Source organism: Camelus dromedarius, chromosome 19 (assembly GCF_036321535.1).
Source record: "Camelus dromedarius isolate mCamDro1 chromosome 19, mCamDro1.pat, whole genome shotgun sequence".
NCBI classification, from domain to species: Eukaryota; Metazoa; Chordata; class Mammalia; order Artiodactyla; family Camelidae; genus Camelus; species Camelus dromedarius.
The window spans coordinates 22016693-22033548 of NC_087454.1; the positions used below are offsets into that span (position 1 = coordinate 22016693).

Sequence of the window (16856 nt, forward strand, 5' to 3'; positions counted from 1 at the left end):
AAAACAAAACAAAATAAAACAAAACCCTTGGGGAACTAAGGAGGGATTACAGCAAGGTTGCAGGATGCAAGGTTAATGTACGAAAGTCAACGGCTTTCCTACGTATCAGCAATAAACAAGAGGAATTTGAAATTAAAAACACAATACCATTTACACTAGCACCTCCCAAAAGCTTATATAAATGGAACCTTAAATTATTTTTTGAATTTGCAATTACTGAAGGGGTATTACATCTTCACTCTAGACTACCTGAGAATCTGAAAAATCAGTGTGAAGGATCAGCTTTAAAAAGGAGAGGGGAAGGCAACAAAAGCTTAAGAAAAGCTGGTCTAGCAATTTTAAGTGATTCTGGTGTTCTTTACCTGATCGAGCCCCTCAATTTTCTTCACAATTATCGAGCTTTTGTTTTAAGGGCAGAACTGGCAATCTCAGTTTGAAATGACAAAAAAATTTCAATTTGCCAAGTATAGCTGTAAAGGTGATCTTGCTCTTTCTGAAACATTTAATATTGCATATATTTAATTCACTCAACAGAGATGAACAATCTATTTGAAAGCAGTAAGAAACTACAATTATACTTCTTACTCTCAATCTGCTGTTGAATGACATGCATTTTTAAATTTCAGCCATTCTAGTAAGTGTGTAGAGGTCATCTCATTGGATGGCATTAAAGGTAACGAAAAAATTTAAACGTAAAAAAATTACTCAGATAATGTATAAGAGTTAGTATCTTTCAAACATACACATTCAAAAGAAAAAAATGAAAGCTTGAATGGTGTAAAGGCTTAGGTCCGTTTGGCCGAAAGCGCAGATTTAAACCAGATAACCTCGATGTCCTTTTCAACAATGTGATTCTATCACCCTATAAAAATAAATTCCACTTAACATCACAGTCTCTACATAGATAGGCACACCTCCTGTCTAAAGATCTCCTCAGCAAGGTCCTCATTCAGTTCTGTACCCAGAACCTGGTGGTCATACAGCCATAAATAGTTGCTTGTCATTCAGTTCTCATAAATCTCAGTGAAATCATGTCACAGAAAAGCTCTTGGTTGAAAATGATACTCTTCCTTTCTTTAACTGCCTCATTCTCCATTCTAAAAACCCACCTCAAAAACTTAGCTCTTTTTAGTGTTTTTATGGCTTATGTTGAAACCAAAACCATATCTGTCCTAGGGTTTGACATGGAGCCCTACCAAGTCTCTCAACTGATAAAACACGCTGTTCAGATAACATCCTAAACTACCCACTTAAGTCACTCCTTAACTCCAAACGGGAGTATAGAGAAATAAAAATCAAGCCAAATAAAATGAACAAGTGCCACCTCATCTGAAGGACAGAACTGTTTAGTATGGCAGAACTCTAAATGAGCAAGAATGGCAGGTAGACATAAAAAAAGGTTATTTCATTTGGTACAGATGTAAATGTGTAGACCTGCTGGTTATAGTACGAACACATTATACCTGTTTTTTCAAAGTGTTACTTCCTATCGTCAATAGTATGATATTTCTTCACCAATAAAAGGCAATTGCTATATAAAAACCATTAGGAAAAACCAGCAGGATGGAGTCTCTCTCCTCCAGATTCAATGTCTAAAACTGTATATACCACGGTGATTAGGCAGAGGGAACAGCAAGTCTGTCGTCAGAGGAGCAAAAAGGGTGCTACCATGATGGGAGGAGCACAGTGAGAACAAGAGAGAGGAGTGAGAGATAGGGTACCAGAGGGAGCCAGATCGTAGGCCGTTCTAAGGGTGTTAGCTTAGAAGGCTTGTGAGTGACATCATCTGACCTCCTTTTTTTTTTAAACAGGATCATTTTGCCTGTTGTGTTGAAAATAAATTTAAAGGGGTAAGAATGTGGGTTGGGGGGAGCAGAGGGATCGAGGTGATGGTGGCTGGACCAAGGTGGTAGAGACAGAGATTGTGAGAAGTATTTTGATTCTGCATATATGTGTTTGAAAATAGAGCCAACAGAATTGGCTGATGAACCCAATATACATCTCTCTCTCTCTGTATGTGTGTGTATATATATATACACAGACAGGTAGATGGGTAGGTATGTATTTATTATAGAAGGGAAGTGTGAGTCTGACAAGGCTGAGAACCACTCTGATCTAAGCAACCATTTGCAAATGTATGAAGAGAGGAAGAAGATGGTTAACGGTACATATGAGGGACTGCCATATAATGCCTACATCCTCATTGACACACACAATAAAGGGCACCTACAGGCCAAAGATCTACACAGAAGTAATATGAAACACCCCCCTACCCAGTCTTAGGTTATGTTTTCTAACTATAGAATTATAGTTAGGTTATAGAATCACATTGTTGATTTCTATGTCTTAAAGTGGCCCCCAGACAGGGTAAAGAAGGAGTACATTATGTACACTGTGCCTAACGTAAATCAAACTATAATCTAGGTTCACAAAGAAAAAAGTGATACTCTCTTGCCAGTGCCAATTACTTCCTCTTTAATATTACCTTGTTATTTACCACCAATTCAAACCAACACAGGCCCAATTCCTAAATAATCCAAATTAGCACCAAGGGCTATTCCATTCTGTCCCTACCAGTCCCCCTCCCTAAACCCAACAGGTTCACATTAAATAGCTTAGAATACATTCTCAGGCTCTACAACATTTCTCCTGATAATATCAATGATGCAACTAATATTCATACTATTTATAATATGATAAAGCAAATAATGGTTATTAGAAACCAATAGAAATATTACTAAAAATAGTATCTTAAAAGATACATAAATATAAAAGAAATTAAGAAAAAATTTGTAACGCTAAATTTAAAATGGAAATCATGATTTTTCTCTTTAAAAATGCTTTCTATTACTATCTACTAAAAGGGACTAGCAGCAATGACACCCTAGTAGCAGTGAACACACCCAGCACCCTAACCTTGATTCTAAATAACGTTCTCCACTGAAAGAGAACTCTCTGGAGAAATGGCTGACACCATGTCTGGGACAGGAAAATTCAAAGTGAGTGTGGAATATCTAATTGCATTACAGAGCAAGAAGTACTCAAACAACAAAAGGGTCATGCCAAAAATACACAGGAGGCTGCTTTGAAAGGGTGCATAAGGGCCAAATTTGGGATAATTAAAGCAAAGAGAATAAAGACCGTAACTGATTATAATATACTGAAAAAAAGTCAAAATCCATGTATACAGAGGGGTTATTTAAAATAAGGGGGAAAACGGGGGTGGCGGTGAGAGAGAGAGAAAGAGAAAGCAGGGAGGAAGAGAGCTTTCCTTTAAAGAAGAATTTCAGCTAAAAATAATTAGAAAATCACTGTTCTTCAGTCTCTGGTGTAGTATCTGATTTGGTAAAGATCAGCAGCAGATGCTAAAACTATTAGTTGAAAGATTGTTGGAAGACATGATATTCATACAGTGTGGAGCAACTGTTCAATAGACTACTTACCAATAGACTACTTGCTGCATAAGGAGAAATGTACTTCTACAATGGAGAGATCTGTCAGTTATTACCTGAACATTTTCTCACTAATGGCAAGACAACCTGACATTATGTGCCTCCTGACATTAAGTTCTAGGAAGCATTACCTATGCAGCAACTTAATCAAAAATGCTTATCCTAAATCTAATCAAGCTTCTAGACCCGTGCTATTCAATCTGGTGGTCACCACCCACATGCAACTATTGAACACTTGAAATGTGCCCGGTGTGACTGAGGAAGCGAACTTTAAATTTTATTTAATTTTAATTAATTTAAATAGGAATACATGGCTAATGGCTACCATACTGAAAAACTGCAGATACAGAACATTTCCATCACTTCAGAAAGTTCCACTGGACAACACTGTTTCAGTCTTAAGCTGCTAGAAATACAGAAGATAAGGAAATAAATTAAAGGACACCAGGAAGAAACAACAAAAAGAAAAAACAACCCAAAACCCCAGAACGTGAGACACGTTAAGACAACGATCCTGGACTCTTTTAATAAGTCAGCATCAACATGAGTAGGGTGTGGAGAGGCTGAGATTACAGTTCTATAATACAGCCTCAAATGACATACCACCAATTGTAATGTATGAGGAAACAGATATAATAGACATTTCATGATAATTTGGAACATCTGAATACAGAGTAAATATCATATGATATTACGGAATTATAAATTTTCTTAGGTGTGACAATGATATGTGGTTATGTAGGGAACTGGCCTTATTCTAAAAAGATGCATGCTAAATAGAGAACAGAATTCAGAGGTAATGTCTCAAGATAGCTACAAATTATTTTCAAATAGCATAGCCAAAAGAGGGTAAGAATCTAAACACAGATAAAGCAAATATGCCAAAAGTCAACAGATATTATATCCAGAAGAAGGTATACGGTGTTTGTTTTACTATTTAAAATTTTTACTTAGATGTTTGTAAAATTTCATAATTAAATAGCTGAGGAAAAATAATCAGCCATGGAATTATGGTAATATACCGTTGTCTTTGTACTTCCTGGCCTTTTATTCTGCTAGGAGCATTTTTTTAAATTTATTTTTTATAAATAAATTAGGTTTATTTATTTCTTTATTTTTAGAGGAGGTGCTGGGGATTGAACCCAGGACCTCGTGCATGCTAAGCATGTGCTCTGCCACTTGAGCTGTACCCTCCCTGTGTTTTATTTTTATAATCAGAAAAATGGTGCACTGAAGTAGTCACCAGCTTACTTAATTACTTAATCAAGTAATCAAACTGCCTACACTAATAGCATCACTAAATGCTAGAAGGAATACTTAAAAGCCCTCAGAATAAGAGTCCTGTTCAGATTATATTGTTTACATTCTTAGGATTAAGAATTTTTACAAATCACTCTAATGGAAATTCCTAGTCAAGAGCACCTGCATATTTAAACTAACATGGTCACTAACACAAACATACAATAACATTTTGAATATGACTTTTCATAAAGCCAAGAGTATCTGTTAGGTATTTTTACAAAAGCCAAAATGACAGTCACTAAAAATTCTCAATCATTTTAAGGTTGACTCCAGAAGTAATCGTATAAGTAACCTAGGAGTAGCCATGTACCATTTCCTAACAGCCTAGGAGTAGAGAGGTGCCCTCCTCTGAAAGAAGAGAGAGGCCTCCTTGTTCTGGGGTCAGAGTTGAATTACACTCTTGGTCACGTGAGCACAGAGCAAAAACTGAGCACAGGGATTATCACAGCTGCCTCAGCCAAGCCCTTCACTGGAGGTAGTGTCTATGCCAAGGTCTCCTTTCATCTCTGAACTGTAACTGAGAGGAAGGGCCCTTTCTAAGTTCTCAGCTGCCAGAAACAGGAGATTCAATACGGATTTACTTAAGGGCCTTTGCCAGAGATCTGCAGGATTCAATCTGTCCTCTAACATAAAACGGCCTCACATCAGCTTCCCCAGTAAGATATGGTATGTTTTCTCTGTTCATTTTATACACTAAAAATGACTTTTTTTCCTAAGGAAAAACTCTTAACTTCTTTTGCTATATTTTTGTGTATACACTTTCCTAGGAAGGCAGAATAAATGTATTTCCACACACAAACATGTATGTCCATGATAAGTGAACAAAGGCTTTTTTGAAATGTTTTATCACAGAGGAGTCACATTTCCCATTAAATTCTTTTAAAAAAGAATAAATTATCAGAATAAGATAATTATATGTAATGTGCTAAAAGACATGATTCTTACATTTTATAATGCTGTGAAAAGAAGCTAAAAATATCTTCTTACCAAGCAAAAATAAAGACATGGTAGTACTTACAAAACACTCCTCTTAGGGGAAGTAGCATCCATCACACTGTTATACTTCATAGTCACCTCCTCAAGATCTTGAGTATAGTTGGCACATAATAAGTATTTATGCCTATTTTCTTCCCAACTTCTTATTTTGAAAAACTTCAAACATATAGAAAAACCTTTTGCCTATTTTTGTACCAATTTTAAAGATAAATCTACAGGTGCATACAGCCATACATGTACATTATTATTACTAATTCATATTCATGTGATTTTAAATTCCTTAAAAATTAAATAATGGAAATTCAGAGAATGCTATCTAAATAAAGCCTGCTTTTCAACAAACAAATGGGGTTGTTTTGAGGTCTCTCTTGATTTACAATAATTTACATTTGGATATATTTCCTCTTATTAACAATTCTATTAAACAGTGCAATATCCCTAAGGTTAAAAACCTTTATTTGCCTTCATTTATCATTTAGAAGACTAAAAACAAACTATCTTCTTACAAAAGGTTGGCGCTTATCAGTTTACAGTTTAAAATAAAGTAATAATCTGCAAAATAGCTCATTCAACCTAATTAAGGACACATCTTTTTGGTTGTTTTTCCATTATGAGCCTTTTAGTACTACTACTATTACTGTTTAATCTACCATGAATACAGTATGTTTATTAACATTTTAAAAACAATTTTTAAAAATTAGTTGCCTACCCTGAAAGATCGGGAGATCTCACATAACAATCCAGCTTTCACGCTTCTCTTGAAACATCAGAGGCATACTAGGTCTTAACTGCCACATGAAAAGTGGCTGGGCCTGAGCAGAGGCTGTCTCCTGACAAGGGTAGGCTCTCCCCACTTTGTTAGAGCTGCACCCACCATCAAGTGCCTGTCTACTTCCCTACAAGCTTATGAGCTGGAGACCCCCGATCTATAACATTACTTCCCCCTAGTTTACTTATCATATTGAAATGATTGAAAACATTCTTAATATGATATATATTTTATGGTTAAAATTCTGGATTTTAAAGAAATCATGTTATTTCCCTAATAAATTCTGTGATACCCTATCCCCACCTTCCATTCACAACTGTTCAGGCTGGGCCAAAAAGTAAAGATGAAAATACAACACAGTCAGAGCTTTTTCACTTTTTACTTTTTTCTCCACTCCTCCAGAGTCAAACACTATGAACTAAAAATAGGTTGACAAAATAGTATTTTAAATTATTCCGAAGTAGTCACAGGCTTTTCAAATATTCTACTTGTATATAACAAGAGACACGAAACACTGCTTCCCTGTCAGAGACAGCTCTGAAGTACCATATGGAGCCTTCTGGTTGCTATGATACATATATAAGAGAGTACAAACTTTCTTTTTTTTTTTGCAGGGGCAGGGAATACAAAGTACAGGAATTGGGATAAGAAGATACAGATTTTTAAAGTAAAGTTCGCTTTGGCATTTTCCATGTTCTTATCTGAAAATGCAAATGAGATTAAGAAGGGTTACAGTAAATTCTTGAGAGGCTGATGTAAGATTAAGATAATCAGGAAGCAACTTCAGCGTTCTTGAGGCAACCATGATCCTTGATACTATATTAAGGCATCTAGATGTTCAAAAAACTTTCTTAAATGAAGGTGAATTAAGTCAAACATACTGTGAAATGTTTATCTTATGAAAGACAGTGTATCAAAAACTTGAGAGAGGGCAGCAAGATACAAGGACGTCCTAAAAAATTTCCAAGATGGTGAGTTTATGCGGCAAAGCAACAGGTGGTTGAGCCAGAGGAGCAGAGAAGGGTGACACCAGGACACAAGTGAGCAAGTTGGAGAATAGTTACTTTTTTTTTTAAAGCTAAGTCTGTATCAGGTTAATTATCAAGCTGCCTACAAATATTTTATAGTTAATATGCTAGAAATGGTTCCATGGATATGGGCCCTGCCCAGACATGAGGCAGCAGATAAAAAGAACTGGCATTTGGCCACACTCTCAATTATCATTACTGACTACGTTTCTCTAAAGGCAGAAGGTGCCCATCTTTGTCAAACTTGAATAGAATGCAGTTGAAAGTATGCACGTAATTTGCCTTTTCTACTTGTTTTCAGATGTTCTGTATCCTTGTGATAACACCCCTGGTTTAGCTTAGGTGAGAATGGGTACAAGAAATGGAAGTGTAACGCTGAACAGAAGACAGAACAGTTTCAGATCCAGTTTCTCCTTCCCTGTCAGCCAGCAGTTTTACCTTTCCACTGAATTGGCAAGGAAGAATAGCTCTGAAAACCACGTAAAGAAGTGCTTTTCTCTTTTATTGCAGAGAGAGTGTCACAAGGCTGGCTCATACAAGCCTTTGCTGTCCTCAGCTAGAGCGCACTGTTACCAAGGCCCATGGCCAGCCCTGGGAGAAACCCTCGTCCTTCTGACACTTGAGGGGTCACTATAACAGGACTTTAACTATAAGCAGCTAAAAAATGGAGGCCAGATTCCAAAATGAAATACTTCAGTTCTTTAAATGTGATTGCTAATGTTTCAAATGCTTCAGATTTCTGTTTCTGAAATTCAGCCAGCATGCTAAAATTTTTAAGCTGGGTTGAAAGAAGCTTCAGAACAGGTTGAATTTTACTGTACCTAGTATTGACAATGCCATGATAAACTGCTTAATAATCTTCATGCTTACATAGAAAGTTTTTCTAGTACAAAATAAATATATGTTCAATGCAGAAAACTTAACAATCTAAGAGCTATGCAAAAGCTAACCACTGTAAACGTTTGGTGGACATTGTCTCACGGCATTGGGTGTATGGGTGCTAAGATTAGATGTTCTGCATTCAGATCTCACCTTGAAAACTTGAGTACATTTAGCTGGGCAAAATTTGTTTGGACAAATTATCTGATCTCACTGAACCTCAATTTTTTTCTTACCTGTAAAATGTAGATAATAACAGCTCCTATCTCATAGAGTCTGGTGAGGAAATGCAAAATGCTAAACAGAACACGGCATATACTAAGCATATAAGAAGTGCTATCTGTTCTTTCTATACAAATAGACACATGTATTTCTTCCCCACTAAATTGTTTTATATCATAAACACTGTTTCATAACCTGCTTTGATCACTTAGAAATGTGTTGAAAATATTCTCCTGTGCTAGTAAAGATCTTTTTACCATATACACAGGACCTTTGGTAAAGCTGCTGCAGGCAGTACTTAAGCACAGGCTGTCAAGAAGGAGCCGAGATGGCGGAATAGAAGGACGCTAGTAGCTCACCCTCTCCCACAAATACACCAAAACTCACACCCACGGACCCACCAAGCCAAGCAGAGCACCTGCTGAACTACAACAGAACATCGCCCTCTTCAAAAGACAAAGACACCACGAATCTGGTAGGAGAAAAGGAAAAAAGAAAGATGAAAAAGCAAAACAGTGCGGGACCGTTCCCACGGGGAGGGAGAGGCAATACAGGAATAGCGCTGGTTCGCTGGGTCTCCCCCTCTCCAACAGAAAGGCCAGTGGGACGGAGGGGAACCTCTGAGGCTCAGATCTGTGCTGAGCACCCCTTGACAGACAGAAATAAGTTAAACGGGCACAAAAGGTCCCTGCGACACCCAGCCCGAGATGCGAGCTGGCAGCTGGGGGACGGGACAGGCTGCCTGAGCTGGGCGGAGGAGTGGGGCAGCTGCACTGAGGCAGCCCCGGGGGACCGCAGGATACTGCACGGTGTGGCTGGGAGGGGATTCAGAGCAGAACAACCTGGGCCCCCCATAAATTACGGGAAAAGAAAAAAGCAACACTGCTGGTGTGCCCTGGGAGGAGAGGCACCGTAGCCTTTGTATCCTCAGACCCACGGCGCCATTACTGGCCCTTCTCGGGAGAAGAGAGGCGGGGCGCAGCCACAGCCACAGCCACCCTCTCCTCCTGTGTGCAGCGCCAGGGCGGGGTCAGAGCCAAGACCTGAATCCGCACCTGGGGGCTCTGCAACCTCCTAGGCAGAGCTGAGTCTTGTTTACAGCCCGAGGTAGACAGGATCTTTTTGCCCTGGTACCTCAGAGAACTTGCGCCACCAAGACAAATAAGGAGCTGGGTTTTTTGCACGGGGCAGGGGCGGGTCCGTTCCGTGGTCTTCCCTGAGCCCACCTGCGGAGCGCCGACCAGAGGCAGAGTGGGCAGCTGCACAGAGCAGCGGAGCGACTGGCACAGGGAGAGGGAGATTGGCGTTCCTGGCAGAACGCAGCACCTGACCACGGTGGAGGGGGCACGATCCACCCGCTACCTCGCCGGAGCGCAGCATCTGACTGCAGCATCAGGATGGGTAGTGACCCGCCCGCCCACCGTGATGGAGCACACCACCTGACCCAGCGTTGGGAGGGGGCACGATCTGCTTGTCTACAGGCACTGAGAGCAGCACAGACGAGGGCACCAACGGAGGGCCTCTGGAAACAGCAAGCTGAGTTTGCAAAACAGAACGAAGACAAAAAGACTTCTCGATAAAATCATTAAGAGTGCACAGTCTCCAGGAGAACACTTTCCTTTTTTTTAAATCCTTTTTTGTCTGTTCTATTTTTTAATACATTTTTAATCTTTATTTTTTAAACAATTGTGTATGTCTACAGTTTTAAACTCTTTAAAAATTTTTCTTTTAAAATCTTATTATTCTTTTATTTCATTTTTATTTCTCTTGGTTTTGATCTCCTGTTATTGATTATACACTGTTTTCAAACCTTTTTTTCTCCCTTCTTATAAAATTCTCTCGTTTTATCTTTTAAAAAATCTGTTCTGTTTTCTATTACCTTTTAAATTTTTACTTTTTAAACAATTGTATATGTCTCCAGTTTTAATCCCTTTAAAATTTTTCTTTTAAAATATTTTATTATTACTTTTAAAAATCCACCTCATATTTTTATTTTCCTTGTTTTTGATCTCCTGTTATTGATTATATACAGGTTTCAAATATTGTTTTTTGATCTTTTCTCCCTTTTTTTAAGGTTTTTAAAAGACATCTCAACTCGATTGCTATTCTGCTTCAGCTTGCTTTTCTGTTATTGATTATACACTGTTTTCAAAGCCTTTTTTTCCCTCCTTTTAAAATTCTCTTTTTTTTTAAGTTTTATTCCTGCATAGGCTTTAGATAAATAAATAAACTCTTCAAGGACCATAATAGATAACTGATACTCCATAAGCCACAGTGCCAGAGAGATATGAGCAATATGAAGAAGCAGAGGAACCACTCCCAGTTAAAAGATCAAGAGAGATCCCCTGAAAGAATGATCAATGAAAGAGACATTGATGGCCTACCAGATCAACATTTCAAAAAAGGAGTGATCAAAGCACTGAAGGACCTAAAAATGATAGTGTTAAGAGATATAAAATATGTCAAAAATGAAATTGAAGCTATAAAGAGCCAAGTAGAATTGGTAAACTCATTCGCTGAGATGAGAGCTGATCTAAAGGCTGTACAAAGCAGGCTAGATAACGCAGAGGAACAAATAAGTGACCTACAAGACAGGACAACAGAAAACACCCAATCAGAACAGCTGAGAGAAAAACAAATAAAAAACAATGAAAACAATATAAGGGACCTATGGGATAATATAAAGCATGCCAATCTATGCATAATAGGGGCTCCAGAAGAGGAAGAAAGAACAAAGGGGATTGAAAAGGTATTTGAAGAAATCATGACTGAAACCAAACCTACAGAAGGAATCAGATATCCAAGTACAGGAAGCTCAGAGGGTCCCACACAGGAAGAACCCAAACAGACCCACACCAAGACATATCATAATCAAGATGGCCAGAGTCAAGGATAAAGAAATGATCCTAAAGGAAGCAAGAGAAAAACTGAGTTACAAGGGAACCTCTATAAGGCTCTCAGCTGATTTCTCTACACAAACACTACAGGGCAGAAGGGAGTAGCAAGATATATTCAAAGTCCTGAATGAAAAAAAGATGCAGCCTATGATACTTTATCCAGCAAGGACATCCTTTAGAATAGAAGGAGAGAGAAAAAATTTCACAGACAAGCAAAAACTAGAAGAGTTCAGCAACACTAAAGCCATGCTGAAAGAAATATTGACAGGTCTACTCTAAATAGAAAAGAAGCAGTATGCTACAAAAATGAGAAACTCATAACTGGAAAGGTGATAACTATCATAAATGACAAATAGAATAAACACAAAATTGTAAAAGAAGACATCTAAATCATTAAGAGTTGGAGAGGGAAGCAAGAAAATACAGAGTTGTTTTTTTTTTTTTTAATTTTTTGTTCTCGGTAGGATGGGTTTGAGCTTATATTACTATCTGTTTAATACAAACAGTCATAGTAATAGATTAATAGAGTTACAAAAAAGGGTAACCACAAGCCAAAAACTTACAAGTGAGTCACAAAAACTAAATAAAATCCAAGATAATACAAAGGAAAATTACCAAACCACAAAAGGAAGAAGAAAGGAACAAAGAGGAAATACCAAATCAACTGCAAAAATAAGTTCAAAATGGCAATAAATACACATCTATCATTAATTACTGTAAATGTTAATGGAATAAATGCTCCAATCAAAAGACGTAGAGTGGCAGACTGGATAATAAAGCAAGAACTTTCAATATGCTGCATACAAGAGACCCACTTTAGGGAGAAGGACACATAGATTGAAAGTGAAAGGATGGAAAAGGATATTCCATGCAAATGGAAAAGCCAAAAAATCAGGTGTAGCAGTACTGATTTCAGACAAAACAGACTTTAAAATAAAGGCCATAAAAAAAGATAAAGAAGGATATTTTATAATGATTAAAGGAGTAATACAAGATGAGGATATTACAGTCATTAATATATATGTACCCAATATAGGAGCACCTAAGGACATAAAACAATTACTAACAGAGATAAAGGGGGAAATTGATGGGAATACAATTATTGTCGGAGATTTTAACACCACATTAACATCACTAGACAGATCTTCCAGACAGAAAATAAGGCAACAGAGAAATTAAATGATACAACAGAAAAACTAGAGTTGGTGGATATTTTCAGAGCATTACACCCCTAAAAAATAGGATATACATTCTTTCCAAGTGCACATGGAACATTTTCTAGGATTGATCATGTACTTGGGCACAAAAGAAGCCTCAACAATTTTAAGATAGAAATTATCTCAAGCATCATTACTGATCACAATGCCATGAAACTAGAAATCAACTACAGAGAAACAAGGAGAAAAAAGCACAGGTTGTCATGATTTTACAGCACATGACCTTGTCACTCTGAGCTCAGCTAGATGAATAAGAAATCAGCAGCTAACGAAAGTTAAGGCAGACATCTCCAAAATGGCTAGAAGCTGATGTGGCCTGGCATCTCTGCCAAAGGCAAAAGCAATCAAGTCCTTTCTCGGGAAGACTGAATATGAGACAGACGGAGTGAGTCAAGAGACAGGTGAGTGATGCAAGAGGGAGGAAAAACACAAAACAAAAAGTGGTACACAGAAGTCAGGAGGCTGAGAAGAGATTAGGAGGCAGCTCCTCCACAGTGGAAGAGAAAGGCTGGGCCGCTGGTGTGGTGACCAGGCTCTTGAGCTACACTGCCTTCCCACTGTCCATCCTCCCACTGCTAGCAAGGTCTGACTGCACTGTGACCTAAGTTCCCAATTCTGCACAGCCTGGCTGGGAAGCTGCTGTGGTAATGTCACATTCTTCTCCCTCAATTAACTGAGGGACTAATAGATGTATGTCTACTCCTGATAACCCAAAAGGGCCTACCTCAACTGCATTTGAGGCTGCTCTAGTGTTCACACCAAAAGTCAGCACTTATTTTGTTAAGCACTTGTCATGTGTTAAGCATGGGGGTTTCAACAGTGAGCAAGGAAGAATGATACCTGACTGTACAGAGTCTAAAGTCTAGCACAGAAAACAACTAGAAAAGCAATAAAGCATGATAAATACGATGCTAGAAGTACAGCCTTCAATAGAAACACACAGGAAGACTAAGTCTGCAGAGAGGAATCACAAAGACTTCATGCAGAAAAAAGCCTTCAGGCTGAAGCACAAAGTTAGCTAGGTGTGCCAAACACTGCAGATTGCTCACTCAATAGCCACTCCACACACATGAATGCCATGACGGCCAGCCAGCCTTGCGAAGTTATAGTCTTGACTGAGCTACAGTGAGCTGGATCAGTGTTCCCTATAAGGTCACCCATGAGTCCTGGCCTAGTTTAACAGGAAGGGTGAAGGAAACCAGACGTATTTTATGATTTTGTAATGTTGAAGACAATTTGGTCTATTAGATGGTAACCTTGATTTTTAAAGTATAATCAAATAACTTACTTCTGACTTGTGATTTCAAGCTGAAAATCTTAAATTTGTATATGCCATGGGAATATTTAAAGACTCAAAGATTCACTTTACTTGTAAGTTTAACACACGACATTCATAGGACTTTTTGCTGAAGAGCCTCATAAGATTTTCATTTTTTTAAAGTCAGGCAACTGAAGTTCTTTAAAAAGCAATCAAACTAAATTTATAAACACTATTGGAAACATCTGAAAGTCTTCAATGAATTGGTCTAGGTATTATCCAAAGGCCACTTAAAAGTGACTAGTAAAATCTCTTATGCTTATAAATATAGCAATCAGATCTGTAAGCATTAAGAAAGAACTAAGTTTTTAAATGTGTGCTTTTTTTTTTAAAGAGTTATAGCATTTTGAAAACTAAATAAATCCCTGCATAGTGGTTTCTGCTTACAAAACCTACCCTTCAAGGGCAATAAAAAACATCTACCTACATTCTCTGATTCCAAGTCTTATTCTCTGTTGATAGACACAGAATTGGAAAACCCACTCCCTACATTTTATTTTGATATAAGCCACTGAAATGATTGTCTTTGTAATGACATGTTTCTCTAGTTTTTATTGCTTGTACAAACATCTGGTTTATTTGGTACCTTATTCTTTATCCTCTCAATAATGCCGGAATAAAGTACAGGGTATGGTAGGACTCTCCTTTGATTGGAGGGGAAAAAAATCTGCTCAAAGTCAAGCAGGATTCTTCAAAGTCAAGGCTGAGAATGGTAGGCAGTGTTTAATTTTAAACTCAGGATTCCCTTTAAGATAGGAGGTAGGGAAGATACTGAACACATGAAAAGTATAGTTTAATTATCTGTTGCTGCACTGTTCACCTTTTCGTGTCCAACCCCTTTATTCCTACTCCACTCTGTTCTCCCTTTTACCTGCCGGAGGATGGTACGTAATTTCCAGGAAACAAAAGGGTAACCCTATATCTGTTCTAAATCCCTCACTGCAATTCCTACTGCAGTCATCTAGTCCCCTACATCTTAGTTGCACTTGTATAACTCAGGGGCAATTCAACCGTAACATTCAAAAACAAAACAACAACAGTAACAACAATTTGACATCTCTCTCCGGCTTTCCTGGTGTGCTCCACAAAGGTAAAGCTGTCAGACTCCCCTCCTACAACTTTTAAAACCAAGTAGCAAGTTTTGCCCAAGGTCTCTGAATTTTTTCCTTTCTCTCTATTCTAGAACCATCAGTCTACTTCAGGTCTTCCAACAATCTGTCTGAATCCACGGAGCTGTGGTAACTCTGTCAAACATCACTTTTGCCTTAGGTGCTTCAGAAGCCAATGGATTTAAATCAAAAGTTTGTAGCTTAGGTCCACCAACTGGCCCTACCACATTTATTTGAATTGTGAAATCTTCTGGGTCAAAAAGAACTCTGATAATTTCCAGTTGGGTATTTCTTCAGGACTTTTATGCACCGTCCACAGTTCCATCTGTCCTAGAAGCATGTATTCATTACCTTCTGTTCACCCAGCTGTGTACTAGGCACAGGAAGAGAGGATTTAGAATGGGAAACATAATCTTTGTCCTCTGAAGTTACAACCTAGTGATAGATACCAGATACATGATAAAACGAGAGCAACATGAGCCAACATAAGTCTGCAGGGGTTTACAGCAAGGAAAGAATTCCTGGGGTATTCCAAAGTTAAATTAGTCCAAGAAGACATCAGCAAGGGCTCAAACCAAAAGAAATGTAGAATTTAGATTTTTTTCCTTCTAAGCTCTATTTTACATGTCCTTAGAATCGGTCTTAAATCTCCTCGGGAACAAGAAAGTGGGTCTAAAAAGCACTATCTATCTGACCAGGACAAGTAAGTGGGGTGGTAAAACTGACACCACTGAGTTAGGACTCCTAAATGAGATAACGTAAGCAGAGCAGAGAACACTGTTGCTGCAAGAGGCTATGGAGAAACGTTAGTTCCTTCCTCCTGGTTTTGAATTGCAGATTGTTTCTCAGTTCCCCCAACAAAACTGTAAGCTCTTGAAATAAGGGAACCAAGACTTTATTTCTTTTGACTGTTTATTCTGGAGTATCTAGTAAGATATACTGGGCATGGCCCAAGAATTCAATACATGTATGTTGAATATCATGTCACTAAATAAAAGATACTCTTATCTCTCAAGATGTACCATTAACAGCTTATGGCTACCAGAATTGTTTCTTTAGCCACTATTCTATTGCCAGGACCCAGGAAGCATAGGAGAACAAGGGCCACTTCTTCCTCATTCAAAGGTTAATGAGAATAAGCCACTTATGCCAAAACTGCCTATTCCTCTTATTTCATACGGCTCATGAACCATTTGAGTCTCGATTTTTTGCCACAGGTAACAGAGGCAGTGTTGGAAGAGATCCCTGGGAAATCACAAAAGACTGTCTGGTATAATCAGATACAGTCACTACAGTAAGCCTTCCCCTTCCATAGAGTGCCTGATAAACATTACCATGTGATAATCTGATCACCCCTTCCTTGCCTTCTTTCTGTGACCGTGAGTCTGTTCATTCAGTGAGTGGCGATAATTTTAGAGCTATACAGACATGACAAGTTCACGATTACAGGGTACAGCTGCACCCTTTCTTCTCAAGGCATACCTCCTCACAGACTTCACGGACTGCTGCCACACTTGGCTCCTCCTCCGGCTCCATGCCTCCTCCAGGGACAATCCATCGGTCTGGATGGCGACTACTGCTCACAAGTAGCACCTGGAAGTCAGAGGTGGCATGGACAGTTAAAAACTCAAAAAAGACACATTCATACAAATTCAGAGTTTAAACAT

General features: G+C 38.4%; 1 protein-coding gene across 1 annotated transcript in view; it reads right to left on the reverse strand.

Moving 5' to 3' along the window:
• Positions 1-16856, reverse strand: part of NUDT3 (nudix hydrolase 3) — an 89021-nt gene that overhangs the window by 25516 nt on the left and 46649 nt on the right. The window contains exon 2 of the mRNA XM_031434900.2: positions 16672-16782. Within this exon, the coding sequence (XP_031290760.2) occupies positions 16672-16782 (111 nt within the window). The remainder of the gene's footprint in view (positions 1-16671; positions 16783-16856) is intronic.